The sequence below is a fragment of the Phoca vitulina genome, unplaced genomic scaffold (genome assembly GCF_004348235.1).
Source record: "Phoca vitulina isolate PV1807 unplaced genomic scaffold, GSC_HSeal_1.0 scaffold25, whole genome shotgun sequence".
Lineage (NCBI taxonomy): Eukaryota > Metazoa > Chordata > Mammalia > Carnivora > Phocidae > Phoca > Phoca vitulina.
This window is the reverse complement of record NW_022589728.1, coordinates 45,025,584-45,040,643: the sequence shown is the minus strand read 5'-3', so window position 1 is coordinate 45,040,643 and position 15,060 is coordinate 45,025,584. Positions and strand designations below refer to the sequence as shown.

The 15,060-nt window shown below is 35.1% G+C and overlaps 1 protein-coding gene across 7 annotated transcripts in view; it reads right to left on the bottom strand.

Annotated features, from left to right (window-relative positions):
• The window catches only part of VPS13B (vacuolar protein sorting 13 homolog B), a 749,374-nt gene that overhangs the window by 517,027 nt on the left and 217,287 nt on the right, over positions 1-15,060 (bottom strand). For all 7 annotated transcript variants that reach the window (XM_032421506.1, XM_032421505.1, XM_032421503.1 and 4 more), the window contains 2 exons: positions 2,979-3,113; positions 2,050-2,223 (listed from right to left, as the gene is read on the bottom strand). In XM_032421506.1, coding sequence (XP_032277397.1) covers positions 2,050-2,223; positions 2,979-3,113 — 309 coding nt within the window. The remainder of the gene's footprint in view (positions 1-2,049; positions 2,224-2,978; positions 3,114-15,060) is intronic.

The following is a 15,060-nucleotide window of genomic DNA, read 5'->3' as shown; positions in this document are numbered from 1 at the left end:
GCCTATATAAAAGGTTAGAAATGCAAATACATTTTTGTGACCCTAAACATGCACTTAAATCACAAAAAGTAACATAAAATATTGTTATGAGAAAGATCAGATTATAAACTCGACTGATTAATTCTGTGTATATGGCAAAACAAAAAATGGGGAGGTCCTTTAATATGTGGTAGATTCAAATAAACTTAGTCCCTTCTTAGGTACCAAAATTCTAACTGGATGGTCTGATCATTTTAATATCATTTTAATGATGTGATGATTTGAAAACAAAACCTATCAAAAACTACCAAATAGAGGGGTGCCTCAGTGGCTCAGTCAGTTAAGCATCTGAGTCTTGATTTCGGCTCAGGTGATGATCTCAGGGCTGTGAGATCGAGCCCTGCACTGGGCTCCGCCCTTAGTATGGAGTCTACTTGAGATTCTCCCTCTCCCTCTCCCTCACCCCCTCCCCACCTCTGTCAAATAAATAAATAAATAAATAAATAAATAAATAAAATCTCTTTTTAAAAACCACTATATGGATAATTATATAAAGAAGTTTATCAAACAGCATATTTAAGGAACATGATTAGGCATTTTAAAAAGCATGATGTTTATTTAACCACCAATACCTTCTCCCTAAAACATAAGTAAATGACATAGAATAAATCTGGCCCACCCCTTGTTTTGTGAATAAAGTTTTATTGAAATACAGTCCTATCCATTCATTTGCATTTTATCTATAGCTATTTTTGTGCTATACTAGCTGAACTCAATAGCTAACAGAGAGACAATATGGCCCACAAAGCCTAAAATATTAGTTATCTGGTTCTTTATTAAAATGTTTACCAGTCCCTGCCTTAAAAAATAGGTAAAATCTTTCATCCATATGCACAGTCTTAGTTTGGGTTTGGCCTCATCCTCACGTTCTCCTTTGGGTTCCATACCAATTCTCACCAGGCTGAAACTTCTTTTTGAGGAGTATTGTCTTTAGAAGCATGTTGACAGAGGATCCTAAGGCTCACATTTCAAATACTAATTTCTAGTTTCTAATGTGCATGCCTTTCAGCTGCAAATGCTACTGTAACAAAATTCATCTTTCAAGTATTTTTCATGTCCTTGTGCACTGCTTCAAATATTCACCTCCATTTACTCTCTGTCTGGTAAATTAATTACAAAGCTTTTCATGGTTTCCCCCTTTGAACCTAGTGCAGTGATGCTTAACATTTTCTGTAAGTTATAATACTTGTTAAATATTAAGAGAGCTCTACTCTTACGCAGCTATTTGAAAGCACTTCCTTACTAGCCATTTAATTTCTTTTAAAAAATGGCACCCTTCACACTTTTAAGAAATCTGTATATAGCAATCTTATTTCTAGACTCTTTTACCACTTTGCCTTTACTAACCATATACTGACTAATCAAACCATTGGCTGATAATGGTCTCTACTTAGCATATCTTTTTTTATCCTAGTCTTTACTGATCTTCCTGGTATCTCCTCTCAACACAAGAGGTGTGGCTTTGCTATTATGGTGTTGAATAAAATGAAAGAGATTCTAGGCAAAATACTACTAGAAAAATAACTCTAAGAAATAGGATCTTGACCTCTGTGATTTTTTTCTTGGTTCCACTATCAACATTTCTTCCTTTCTGCAAAACTAGAGAAGGCTCAAATACCCAATTTTAATATGGCAAATGATGGGTCACAAAGTGCTACTATCCCAAGGAAAAGTATTTTTTCTTTCCAATGTTTTAAATTTCCTTTACTCTTTTCTACCTATTACATGATATGGTAGGTTTTAAAAATCAGTTGGATTTAGTAGATATGAATATAAGATTGTTATACTGACAACTGAATTATCTCTCATATAAGATAAAATCATTATTGTTTATAAACACATCACTTATCAAAAATGATACAAAAACATTTCACTTGAAGTTTCAAAGAGCACAACTGTAGAGAGTATCCCAATGGACACAAACTTGTTTTAAAAAAAAAAAGTCCTTTTTAAAAGCTTTACTGGAAAAGAAAATGCAAAGTAAGTGAATAATGATAAATTTGTACTCACCGGAATTATGGCAGTAGTCCATATACTGTGGAACTTGGACTGTGAAGGCTATCAAATCTGGAGCTAAGAGAGATTCTGGCTTTCTACTCTCATTGAGCCACTTGCTGCTATGAAGGTCTTTAGTGTCAGAAGGACCCTGAAGCAATGGAATCAACTTCTCTTTTCCACTGTCACCTGAAAAGAAACATTAATGAAAACATTCTTATAAAAAAATATTGGAGTAGCTTGAGGATGCCTGATCTTAAAATATATTATCATAATATAATATTCAGTTATATTTGGTCATTTTAGCTGTACATTTATATTCTAAAAAGTATGACTGATAAAATTAAAAGCACTTTTAACTCTTAACAAATTAAGTCTTAATATTTAGCTAATGAATGCAGAACATGTTCAGATGAGATTGTAAAAGGAAAGAACTTGAACATACTATATTCTAAATATTTGACAAAATCTGTACCTCTTTAAATTTACCTAGAAATTTAGGAGCACTGAAAACACTTAGATTACAAGTGTTTATGGAAAATAGTATGAAATAAAGTATTGGCAGGAAGGTGAAGTCAATTACAAAAATTGAAAAACAGTTGTGTTATCTGTTTATTATACTAACATTTTAATTTAAATTTTAAGTGTCATATATATCTATACTTCCTATTTTCCCCAAAAAATATAAGAGTAAACTTTTAATTGTTCTCCCTCATAACCATTCTCATAACTATGCAGATTTTTTCCTTAAATAAAAATTAATTTATTAAAGAAGTATCATCCTGGCACAATTAAAAAAATTTTAAAGTAAAAATAAAAAAATTTAAAACCTCTGATTCATAGGAACAATGAGCAAATTCTTGTTTCAGTAACGCTCCTTGTAAAATGCAAGGCCAATTCTCCTATACAGGCAATAAAGTTTTACACGGTCCAGCTGCACATACCTGGGGCTTTGGCACAAATTTTTATTGATCCCATGGTCCCAGAGGCACATTTGACCAATGATGTGCTGCAGTACTTCAATTCAACATTCTGGATTGAGCCCTCAAGAGTTGGCAGGGGATTCTTAGATTTCACACCTAATAAAAGAAAACTGCAAATGTACTAGCCGATTGAATTTAAATAATTTTTATACTCCTTCACCAAGGCATTTAAACTTAATTATACCTTAATTATCTGCCTCAGATGTTCTTACAGTATTTGTGTTAGGTTTCATAGTTTAGCATTTAGGAGGTGAAAGGATGCAATTTTAAAATAAATAGTCTGAACTCTCATAACTATACTTATGCAGTCAGCTTTTCATTAGTCAAGCTCAAGAAATACAAGTAAATATTTTAAAACAAATATTTGTTTAAAAAACAGGAAAACTTTTAAAAAATCATATTTTAAAATGCAGAGTAAGATACTTATTTTTGAAACAAATTTAACTTATAAATTGAGTTTCATTTAGACAGAGACATTTAATTTAAACAGGAAACTTTCTGAGTAAACAGACTCCCCAAAATACCTTGATCAGGTAGAATAAGGAGAGATAAACAAGACAGTTCCTAAGTTAAAATGAAATAGCCTATAAGCAAAACTGAAATACCCTGTGCAGATAAAAGAAATCAACGGTATTCTATATCAATTAACAAAAAAGTAGATATTAACATCTCTATTATATGCTACTTGCTGAAGGACATTGAAGCACAGAATTATTATTATAATAATTACCATGAAATAAATGGTAGGGAAAACTTAATTCAAAAGGGAGAAACTCATTTTGACCCTGAACAGTAGGTGAGAATTAAACAGGCAGGAGAACCTTAAGAATGACAATATTGCAAACCACTAAAATGATAATGATGAAGAACTCTAATCAACTAACACTTACTGAGGACTTATTCTGTGTTACACATGTTATCTCATTCAATCCTCTCAACGGGGCTGTAATAAAAATGTTTATTATCCTCATTTCCAGATTAAGATACATTGGATTGCAGGAGTTTAGTTAAATTTTGCTCAAAGTCCTACAGTAGTAAAAGAACTAGGGCGTTTAATACAATTTGATAGAGAAGACTTTACCATTCATTTTGTCTATATTCACCAACATCCACCAACATAACTTCCCTTCTCTTCCACATTCCACATTTTGATCCTTCTTGATATACTATCCTTCATATCCGAAACTCTAAGTAGAACATGTATGAATAATTAAGAAAACCATAAACTTTCTATGACAGATACGTTAAACGTTACTCTGAAATCGTCCATCTCAATTTTAGTATGTTCGAGAAGTCCCATAATCCTCCAAGCATCTTCCTGAGGTGTGGCCCAGGAATCTGCAGTTTAACCAACACACTATGTGATTTGTAAATGATGAAAAAAAAACATCATTTTAAGAAACACCCTCTCGCATACTAATGCTCACTTCAGAAGGGTCTATTAATTTACTAATTTCTATGTGGTCATTACATAAATGTGTATTGATTGGTTGCTATTTTCCAATATTCACCACCTCTATTGTTTCCATTTGAAGTGGTACCTATTATCCCCAGAGCAAGAGTCTAAAATGTTGTGTATTTGTACAGTATTCTATGGTGATAATTAGATTTTTATCAGATCCTCAAAATCCATGACTCAAAAATCTAAAGCAGTATCTCATAAAATTAAATGATGACAACAATATTTACATAAACATAGTCATAGTAGTAACAGTTTTAACAGTAGTACTACTTATCACAGCACCTAACATTCAGTGAGCACTTACTGTCAATCACTAGGGTCTAGTTTATTATTTTATTTATCTCCAAAAGAAAACAAAACCCCAAGATGACCATTACTATTCCATTTTATATATGGGAAAACCAATACCTAGAGAAGTAGGGTTTTGCCAAGTCTCAAGTCAGAAAGTGACAAGACCGGATCACAATTCTCCTTATAAGAAAGGAAACTGAGCAATCCTACATATTTAACATCTACTGCAGTTGTAGGAAGTTATATTCACTGGATAATTTACCCTGCTCTAATCATTATGTTAGGTGATGAGAAGAATATAAAATGGAATGATACCTTCCCCCCCAGCCCTCAAGCCCCACAGTGAGACTTCCATTCTCTGCCAATTTTTCAAAGTATATATAAAACCTAAATAGAGATCAGCAGACAAGAGCTACTACTGAAAGATTCTTTCAAGGGTTGCTGATATTGTTCAGAATGAAAAGAATTGAATTAGTTTCTGGTAGATGTAAACGCAAAAGAATATGAACAGGCCAAAATAGCTTTGTTTCTAAATTATTTTATAACACTACTTCTTGTACAGTTTACAACATTTAGGACTCTATCTTGAATCACAAATGGTAGATCTTTTTTTAATGTTTATTTATGTAAGTAATCTCTAAACCCTAAGTGGGGCTCGAACTCACCATCCTAGATCAAGAGTGGCATACTCATCTGGCTGAGTGAACCAAGTGCCCTGACAAATGATAGGTCTTTTTAATATCTAATGCATGTCATATATAATAGTCTTATCAGAAAAAGTTTCCTGGAACCTCTTCTGGTAAGAATATCATATACATACACATACAAAGCATCTCGTTTTTGACTCTCACAAGCTTAGTTTACATTTTTATGATTACATTTCTTAAGTATTTTAAAACTTGTTTTAATTACTAAAACATCAGGGCACCTGGGTGGCTCAGTCGGTTAAGTATCTGCCTTCTGCTCAGGTCATGATCCCAGCGTCCTGGGATCAAGCCCCACGTTGGGCTCCCTGCTCAGTGGGCAGCCTGCTTCTCCCTCTCCTCCTCGCTTGTGCTCACTTGTGCTCTCTGTCGCTATCTTTGTGTCCCTCTCTCTCAAATAAATAAAATCTTGAAAAAAATAACTACAACATCATTATGCATAATTTCACCATAAAGGCTTTTTTATAAAGAAATCTGTTTTAAATGCCATAAGCCGAGATTTAAAAAAAAATAAATTATAGATATCTCTTGATGGACTTCAACAATGGAGAAAAGCTGCTAGTAAAAAAAAAAAAACTTGTTAATTTAAACTATGAACTTTGGGTGATTATAATATGTGAGTGTATGTTCATCCATTGTAATAAAAGCCACTCTGGTGGGAGATGCTGATATTGGGGTAACTGTGCATGTGTGGGTCACGGCATATATGGGAACCAACTTCTCCTCAATTTTACTGTGAACCTGCACACGTTCTTAAAAAAAAAAAAGTGCTTTTTAAAAATTTTTTAAGTTTATTTATTTAAGTATTCTCTACACCAATGTGGGGCACAAACTCACGACCCTGAGATCAAGAGTCGTAGGCTCTACTGATTGAGCCAGCCAGGACCCCCTTTAAAAAAAAAAAAAAAAAGCCTTAATGAAAAATAATCTTGGTTTCTTTCCACTCCACCTTCAAACCAAAATTTGTAAAATGCCCAAACGTAAGCTCTAGGAAAGCAGAAAGGAGTAGCATCATTCATATTGTGTCCCACGTGAATGCTGCTTCCTGACAGTGTGAAAGGAGATCTCCTGCAACATGGTGACACTAAAAGAGCAAAAGTTCTCAAACTAAAAAAGCATGGCTTTGGATAGAGGCAGCAGTAATTACGCAGCTAAGTAATTAGGTAGCTTAAGGCACGCCACTATTTATTATTGTTACACGGGGAGGCCAAAGTATTGTGGTTACTGCTCAAAGTACTGTAGTTAAATGAGAAAACAGCTCAACTTTACAAAGAACTTATTTTAGAGAAGAGGTGCAATATTCTGGTAAGATGTACAGCCAGCTGACATGAGTCAACAGGCCAATCACAAAGATAATGACGGTGTCTAACATTTGAAATGCTCCCTCTACAAAGCACTCACACATACACTTGCTCAAATGCTGCAGTCATAGTCCACTAGAAGATAAGAAGGAATTTCTAAGACACTGCAACTGAAATATAATTTTACATTGTACACACTATCAATGAAATAATCTAAAAACACCGAATTTTTATAATAGAATTTAATATAAAATAATGCACTGTTATTTCTTCTCCTTGTAGTACTTTTCTGGAAAATATCAACTCCTAACACATATTCCTAGTCCTGTGGTACATCCTTAATTCTGATTCTTTTTCCACCAACTTTCTGGCCTGCCATAATTCTTCCATCCTCTCTGAGACCTTAACCCTCAGTGTCAACTCTCCAGTGTTCAATAATCAGCTTATGATCACTCTTGTAATTATTAAAAGATAAACTAATGAGAATGACCTGCCTATCTATATATATATCTAAGTAAAAGATTAAGGAGTCAAAGCCCATGTAGGTTTTACCTGTGTTCTATTAACACCACTAAAAGACTGTTAAAAGTTTTTAGGGCCTTAGACCCACTAAGAAAGGAAAATGAAAAGACAAGAACTGAATAAGCAACTCTCAAGGAGGCACGAGCTAGCATCAAAATTTTGGAAGAGGAATATTTGATGAACAAGTAGAAACGAGATGACTTTGTTAATTTCCCACAGGTACTTTTCTCTATTCTATTAAGGAACAAGTTGATCTGCAGTAAGCCTTGAAAAATTAAAAATTACAGAAGCCAGGCAGTTAGGAGGGCAGGAATGCAGATGAGGCTAAAAAGACTGAGAGTCTATCAAATGGCCACAGATCCCTTCCCTTAATCCACAGAGTCACGCAACTTCCCCACACTCACCCTGGCAAAAGACTCTGGGTTCACTATGGAGAGGTTAAACCAAAAGGATTTTGGACTACGGGATACAACCAAAGAAAAGGGTACATGTTAAAAACAGGAGATTGTCTAAAAATCTACATGGAGTTTATGTACTAGATGATGAGATCTTCTTTTCCTTACTAAGAACTCTGAATGACAGGCTTATAACCTTCAGGAAGGAAATGGAAGGATTTCTCTCAGTAGAAACTGGCCAGTCCAAGAAAAAGGAACCAGAGATACTGATAACTATCCCCCAACAAAAAAATAAGTAGTGTTCAATTCCCCTACAATGACACCAGCAACTCAATAAGCTCCAACCTTACACACAGATTTAGTATTTTACTCTAAATATGGACCACCAGATATCATGTGGCAATCACTATAAGGAATTAGAGATTAAAAAACACAGAAAAGAAACAGGGTAACCAAATGATGCCAAAAACAAAAATCTTAGTAATAATAATTGCTATCCTCAGAGAGAGTACAGAAGATACTACAACAAAAACAAGATGTTTAGTTAAAATTTCCAAGGAAGGGGTGCCTAGGTGACTCAGTCAGTTAAGTGTCTGCCTTCAGCGCAGGTCATGATCTCATGGGTCCTGGGATGGAGCACTGCGTCTGGCTCCCTACTCAGTGGGGGAGTCTGCTTCTTCCTTTTCCTCTGCCGTTCCCCCCAGTTCATGCTCCCTCTCATACTCTCTCTCTCAAATAAATAAATCTTTAAAAATTTTTTTTCAAAGAAAAAAACAGCCCTTAGAAATTAAAAACATGATGTTAATTCTCCTTAAATAGAAAAATTGGAAAATAGAGTTAAGGAAATTTATCATATATTAAAACATAAAATCCCAAGAGATTGAAAATGGGAGAGAAATGACAATAAAATCAAAGGACCAGCATAAACAATCAAATATCTGAAAACCAAAAATTTCAAAAAGACTATTAAATAAAATGGAGAAAATAATCAAAGAAATAATTCAAGATGATTTCCCCAAACTATAGAACAAGAGTTTCTAATTAAAAAGGTGTACCGTAAATCCAGCACAACAAATAAAAAAGCATACACACAGAAACCCAACACCTGAAAGAGAAGCTCCTAAGAGCTTCCGAGATAGATAAAAAATAAATAAATATGCATAAAAACAGAAACAGATGACATGCAAATATACAATATACAATTAGAATGGCGTCAAACTCCTCAACAGCAACACTGGAAAACAAGGAGACAATAAAGTAATGGTTTTAAAATTCTGTATAAAATTTATTCCCAACCTACAAATCTATAGACAGCCAAACTATCAGTCACATATGAAGGTAGAAGAAAGATTCATCAGACATGCCAGATCTGAAAAAAGTTTACTTTCTCTGCTGGAAAGATAACTACAAAATCGTGCTCCACCAAAATCAGGGAGTAAATCAGGAAAGAATCACATATGTGATCCAAGAAACAGGGGATCTAACATAAGAGAAAAGAGAATATGCAGGACAATTTGGTAACAGAAAACTTCAAGATAGCTTTACGGCAGGATTAGAAACAAATAGAAATTGAAATAGGAAAAAAGTGCACTAAAAGAATAATAACTACAAAAATTAAAACTATCTCATGTATTGGAACTACTGAGAGAAGACATGTTTCTATAAGAGTTTTGGGGAATGAGGGGCGCCTGGGTGGCTCAGTCGGTTAAGTGTCTGCCTTCACCTCAGGTCATGATCCTGGGGTCCTGGGATGGAGCCCCGCATCGGGCTCCATGCTCAGCGGGGAGTCTGTCTCTCCCTCTCCCTCTGCCCCTCCCCCTGCTTGTGCTCTCTCTCTCTCTAATAAATAAATAAAATCTTTAAAAAAAAAAAGTTTTTGGGAATTAATAATAACTACATAGAACACTACTCAAATTTTAATAGGGCAGTTATTAACTCCTAGAATAAAAGTTGCACAAGAAAAAAATTATTTAATGGTAGTATATTATAATTCATCCATACATGGTCATAATATATTAATACTGAATATAAATTTAAGCAAAGCTTGTGATCTACTTAGATAATTTAGGGGAAAAGACTAAAGATGGAGACAGTCAGTGAGTGTCAGCCCTAAAAGCTAAAACCTCTTTGGTAGGCACAATAAGGCTACCTGCCTCCCCCCACCAAAGATGTCCACATCCTAATCCCAAGACTTGTGAATACTGTATGTTACCTCATATGGCAAAGGAGATTTAAGGTTGCAGGTGGAATTAAGCTTGCTAATCAGCTGATCTGAAATAGGGAGATTATCCTGCATTATCCTGGTGGAGCCAGGATAATGAAGGTGGAAATAGCAAGCAATTAACTCTAATTTAAATAAAATAAAATAAAATAAAATAAAATAAAATAAAATGTCATTCAGGACACTCAAGCAGCCAGGACTCATGCTAGATACACAAAAATAATAAAATAACAGGATAGTAAAACAATAATGAAGGTTTCTAAAAGAGGGCAAAGGAAAATTCTTTTAAAATATGCACTGATGGGATAGCCATTTTAGCAGAACTATTAAAAAAACATTACACAAAATAATGTAATTTTTTACTTAAACATGTAATTTAAGTAAAACATAAAAACATGATGAAAGAGCTCCCAAATAGCTGATATTATAGTAAAAGGTAAGCATTTATCCTTTCAGGGTAAGAATAAAGGGAGAAAATGAAATTAGAGAAAGACTGATCAGCTGAGAAGAAAGTAGAAGTCTGGACAGCAGTGGCCAGGGAGGCAAGAGCAAGAGAGAACCAACCAGCTTTCCGTGTACGGCTAAGTCTCAACAGGTGACAAAGACTGCGTGCAAATGGCTCCCTCTGATAAGATAAGCCAATAGGAGACAGCAACATTTAAAAGATAGTGGTCAAGTTTTTTAATTGTTGTTGATAATGATTTTGTTGTTTTTAACATGGGAAAGCAAAGGAAGTGACATTCCAGGGCTAAGTTAAGCCAAAATGTCTGGGTAAAAATCACTTAATATTTTCAACAGAACATAAAATAAAACCATTGAACCATACCCAATTAAACAGCATGAAGAAAAAAAACACAATCTCAAAAGTGTAGTGACCAGTGATAATTAGGTGACAGAGGTGAACTTTAAATATTCACAAGGAACAAAACACAAGGCCCTCTACAGCAAGAGCTTACTTTTTTTAAAATTTTATTTCATTATGTTATGTTAGTCACCATACATTACATCATTAGTTTTTGATGTAGTGTTCCATGATTCATTGTTTGCGTATAACACCCAGTGCTCCATTCAGTACGTGCCCTCTTTAATACCCATCACCAGGCTAACCCATCCCCCACCCTCCTCCCCTCCAGAACCCTCAGTCTGTTTCTCAGAGTCCGAACCAAGAGCTTTTGTTCCATCCTCACTTGGATCTCAGCAATCCCTCCCAGTCCATACTGCTAGAATTATCAGCAAAAAGAATTTACTGACCAACATGTCTACAGACCTGCTTCTCTGATTAACTTTTTTTTATCAACAATGGCAAATAAACATATGACCAGACTCAACTTCATACTCAAAGAATGATGAAAAGAGATGCCTTAATTTAACACAATACACTTCTGTCACCAAGTTTATGACATAATTCTTAATATAAAGATTAATAAAATAAAATTTGCTTCTAACTCTAAAACTATGAATCAGTCTCCTTCCAACCTATCTTTGTCATACTATTTAGATGCATACCTTCTTAGAATACTAATCTGCATTATTTAGAATTAACCTGCTTCTCTTCAAGTTTACATACTTAATGTTGATTGCTCTGTTATGATTACAGGTGTGGGAATTTGGACATTTCTAGGTATAAGGAACTAGAAAAAGAAATCTTTTCATTTGGAAGGGGGCAGAGCCTGGTTAAAGTATTGAGAAACTTACAACTTCTGGATATAGTCTGACAAGAAGATTCAGTAACTTATTTTGGTTAGAAAAGGGAGGATCACTGGACTGTATGGGCCTAATTGAAGAGAACTTCAAATAGCTCAGCACAGTGCCTCAAGTATGGGAAACTAAAAAATTAACATTAATGTTGGCAGATCGTATCATTAATTTCTTCTCCTTTGGGTTGCTTTTAAATATTTATGTTTGCCTTTAGCACAGCAGGGTTTCACAACAATGTATCCACCTAAAGATTTATTTATCTTGTTTGGGATTTATGATTCTTAAATCTGAAGATTCACATCTTTTACCAATTTTGTGGAGTAAAAAAAAAAAGTCTCTAAATATTGCCTCTCTCCCAAGTTTCTCCTCCCAAGAATCTTATTAGACATATATAGAATCATCTCATCCTAACTGTCCAGATTTACTTACCTGTATCTCACATTTTCATCTCTATTTTCACTGCTGCATTCTGGATAATTTCTTTATATCCACCTTCAAGTTCACTAATAGTGTCTTTGGTTGTGTCTAATCTACTATTTAATCCATTCAGTGACTTCTGACCTAGAAAGACTTTTTCTTTTTGAAATTCTCTAGCTTTTATTGACTATATCTCTTCTATATTTTCAATGCCATCTTTTGCTTCTTTGATACTTTTAAACAGCCATTTTATACTATTTCCAATAATTACATTATCTGAAATTCTTGGAATCTAAATTGGTCACTGGGGGTCTCTGCTAACTCTTGCTCTTGGTGGATTATTTTCAAGTTCGTGGTAATTCCAGATTCTGAGTTTACGTTTCACAAGGCTTTCTCCTTCAGATATGCTGCCCTGGTTGAAGGTATATGCCACAGCAAATATCTGTGTTTACTACTAGATACCCAGAGATGTAAACAGTCCAACCAGGATCATAAATTTTAAGTTAACTTGTTGTCTTGATGGTTCCTAGACCGCACAAGAAACTAAAATCTGAGTGATGACAGGACTGTGGTTACAAATTCTCAGGGAAAATGCCCTCCCCTCCTCCCCATCAAGGCCAAAACTAAGAAGTTTCTTTGTTAAATTAAGAGTGGGGCAGGTGGCGCCTGGGTGGCTCAGTCGTTAAGCGTCTGCCTTCGGCTCAGGTCATGATCCCAGGGTCCTGGGATTGAGCCCCACATCGGGCTCCCTGCTCCGCGGGAAGCCTGCTTCTCCTTCTCCCACTCCCCCGCTTGTGTTCCCTCTCTCGCTGTGTCTCTCCCTGTCAAATAAATAAATAAAAATCTTAAAAATAAAAAAAAAAAAGTGGGGCATATTTTCGAAACAGTCCACCTTTCTACTCAGAAGTTACAAGCTTATGGAAATGGACATCACTTCCCATTTCCTCCCTTCTTGTCTCACCCACTTTTGGTGATTAAAAACCAAGTCCACTGATAACTGAATTTGCCACAGCCCATTTGGACAAAGCTTAAGTGCCTACTTCCAACTCTGGTTCTCAGTTTCCTCCTTTCTTTTTTTTTTTTTGTGCAGGTTCAGCAATTCACTTAGAATTATAAGTGTTATATATTATCCAGCATATTATATATTAATCCACCTTTGCTGAGGAAAGGTTTTCAGGTTAACTAGTATGCCATGCTGCCAAGCACAGAAGTCATGTCATGATAGATACACCATATGTTTACAAAGTAAATAAATGTAGCTTATAAATGAATTTTCTCTACAAGATTTCATCCAAAGCAAGACTACTATGCAAAAGCCATATTATATTAAACTCCATATTCTGACAGTCAAAGTGGGAAGGGGGAGAAGAAGCCATCACTCTTAGTCACAATTAAGAAAAAAACAAAGCAACTATGCAGGCATTAAACAAAAATGAAATGAGATCATTTAAATATACCACACAGGAAGCCCAGAGTCTATTTTAAGACACTTTATTATAAACACAAGAGGGAAATTGTGGCAAGCATTTAAAAAAATTTTTTTAACATGTTTAAGGATGTTAAATGACTAGCTGGCAAAGTAAAAGAGGTCATAGTAAAGAGCAAAACTATCTTTTAAATTAAGGAAATACCGTGTGTGAGCATGCGCGCATGCGTATGAGTGTATATGTCTTTAAAGGGAATTGGTAAAGGGCAACACCAGAATAAAATTAAATACAACATTCACTCACTCAATGAAGGACAAGGTCATTCTTCTTTCCTTAGTTAATTCATATTCTGCCATAAGGCACTCTCAATTACACCACAAGGTAAAATTGCCAAGCTAATTACCTCACCACTATGAAACTTTGATCCTGACAAGCTATTCCTTTACCATAAGAACTCTGACGGCATGCAACCAAGATTCAGTCTTGCCACTTCAATCACTGACCTCCAATCTGTGATAAAATCAAAGATCTACTGCATATAACTGGACTGTCTCCTGTGGAAGTCAATCATCCTGGCTTAAGAATACAAGTTTTGTCTGCACCTAAGCATGATCATCTACTTATGGTCCCTCATGCACCCACTAAGTTTGACTCACGTATCTCATTCATTCATTCATTCATTCACTTAATTAAGTTTTTACTATATACTACTATATACCAAGCACAATCTGGAATTACAGGGGTAGACAAGACCATTTTAGAATATTCTCCATTGAAATCCAAAATCTAGTGAGAAAAGCATTATCTGGTCATTAAACCAGTAACTACACAAATAACTACTTAATATTGTGCAAAATGCCCAAACTGGGAAGTATGGAGTGCTATGAAAACATAAGAAAGGAAAGAACTGAACCAGTCTGGAGAGTCTTAAGAAAATACCACCTAAGCTATGACAAAGGAGCTACCCAAAAGAAGAAACCGGGAATAATGTTTCACACTTCTGGAATACTGTCTCTCTAAACACAATGTCACAACGAGGCTAGCAAACAGATGGTCAGTGTGGACACCACTCATTCAAAGGGCCACCTACTGCAAGTACCATATTCATAAAGGTAATAACGATAACAATAGGTAAGATCACTGACTATATAACTACAGGTACCTTGTTTTATTCCTCTATGTGCTTCACAGATTATGTGCTTTTTTTTTTTTAACAAACTGAAGGTTTGTGGCAGCCCTGCTTCAAGGAAGTCTATCGGTGCCATTTTTCCCAACAGCATTTGCTCACTTCGTGTCTCTGTATCACATTTGGTAATTCTCAAAATATTTTAAACCTTTTTCATTATTATTATATTTGTTATGGTGGTCTGTGATCAGGGATCTTTGATGTTACCACTGCAGTTGTTGTGCGGCACCAAAAACCATACCCATATAAGATAGTTAACTTAATAAATGTTGTGTGCATTCCAACTGTTCCACTGATCAGCCATTCTCCATCTCTCGCCCTCTCCTTGGCCCTCCCTATTCCCTGAGACACAATATTGAAATTAGGCCAACTAATAACCTACAACAGTGTCTAGGTGGTCAAGTGAAAGAAAGAGTCAC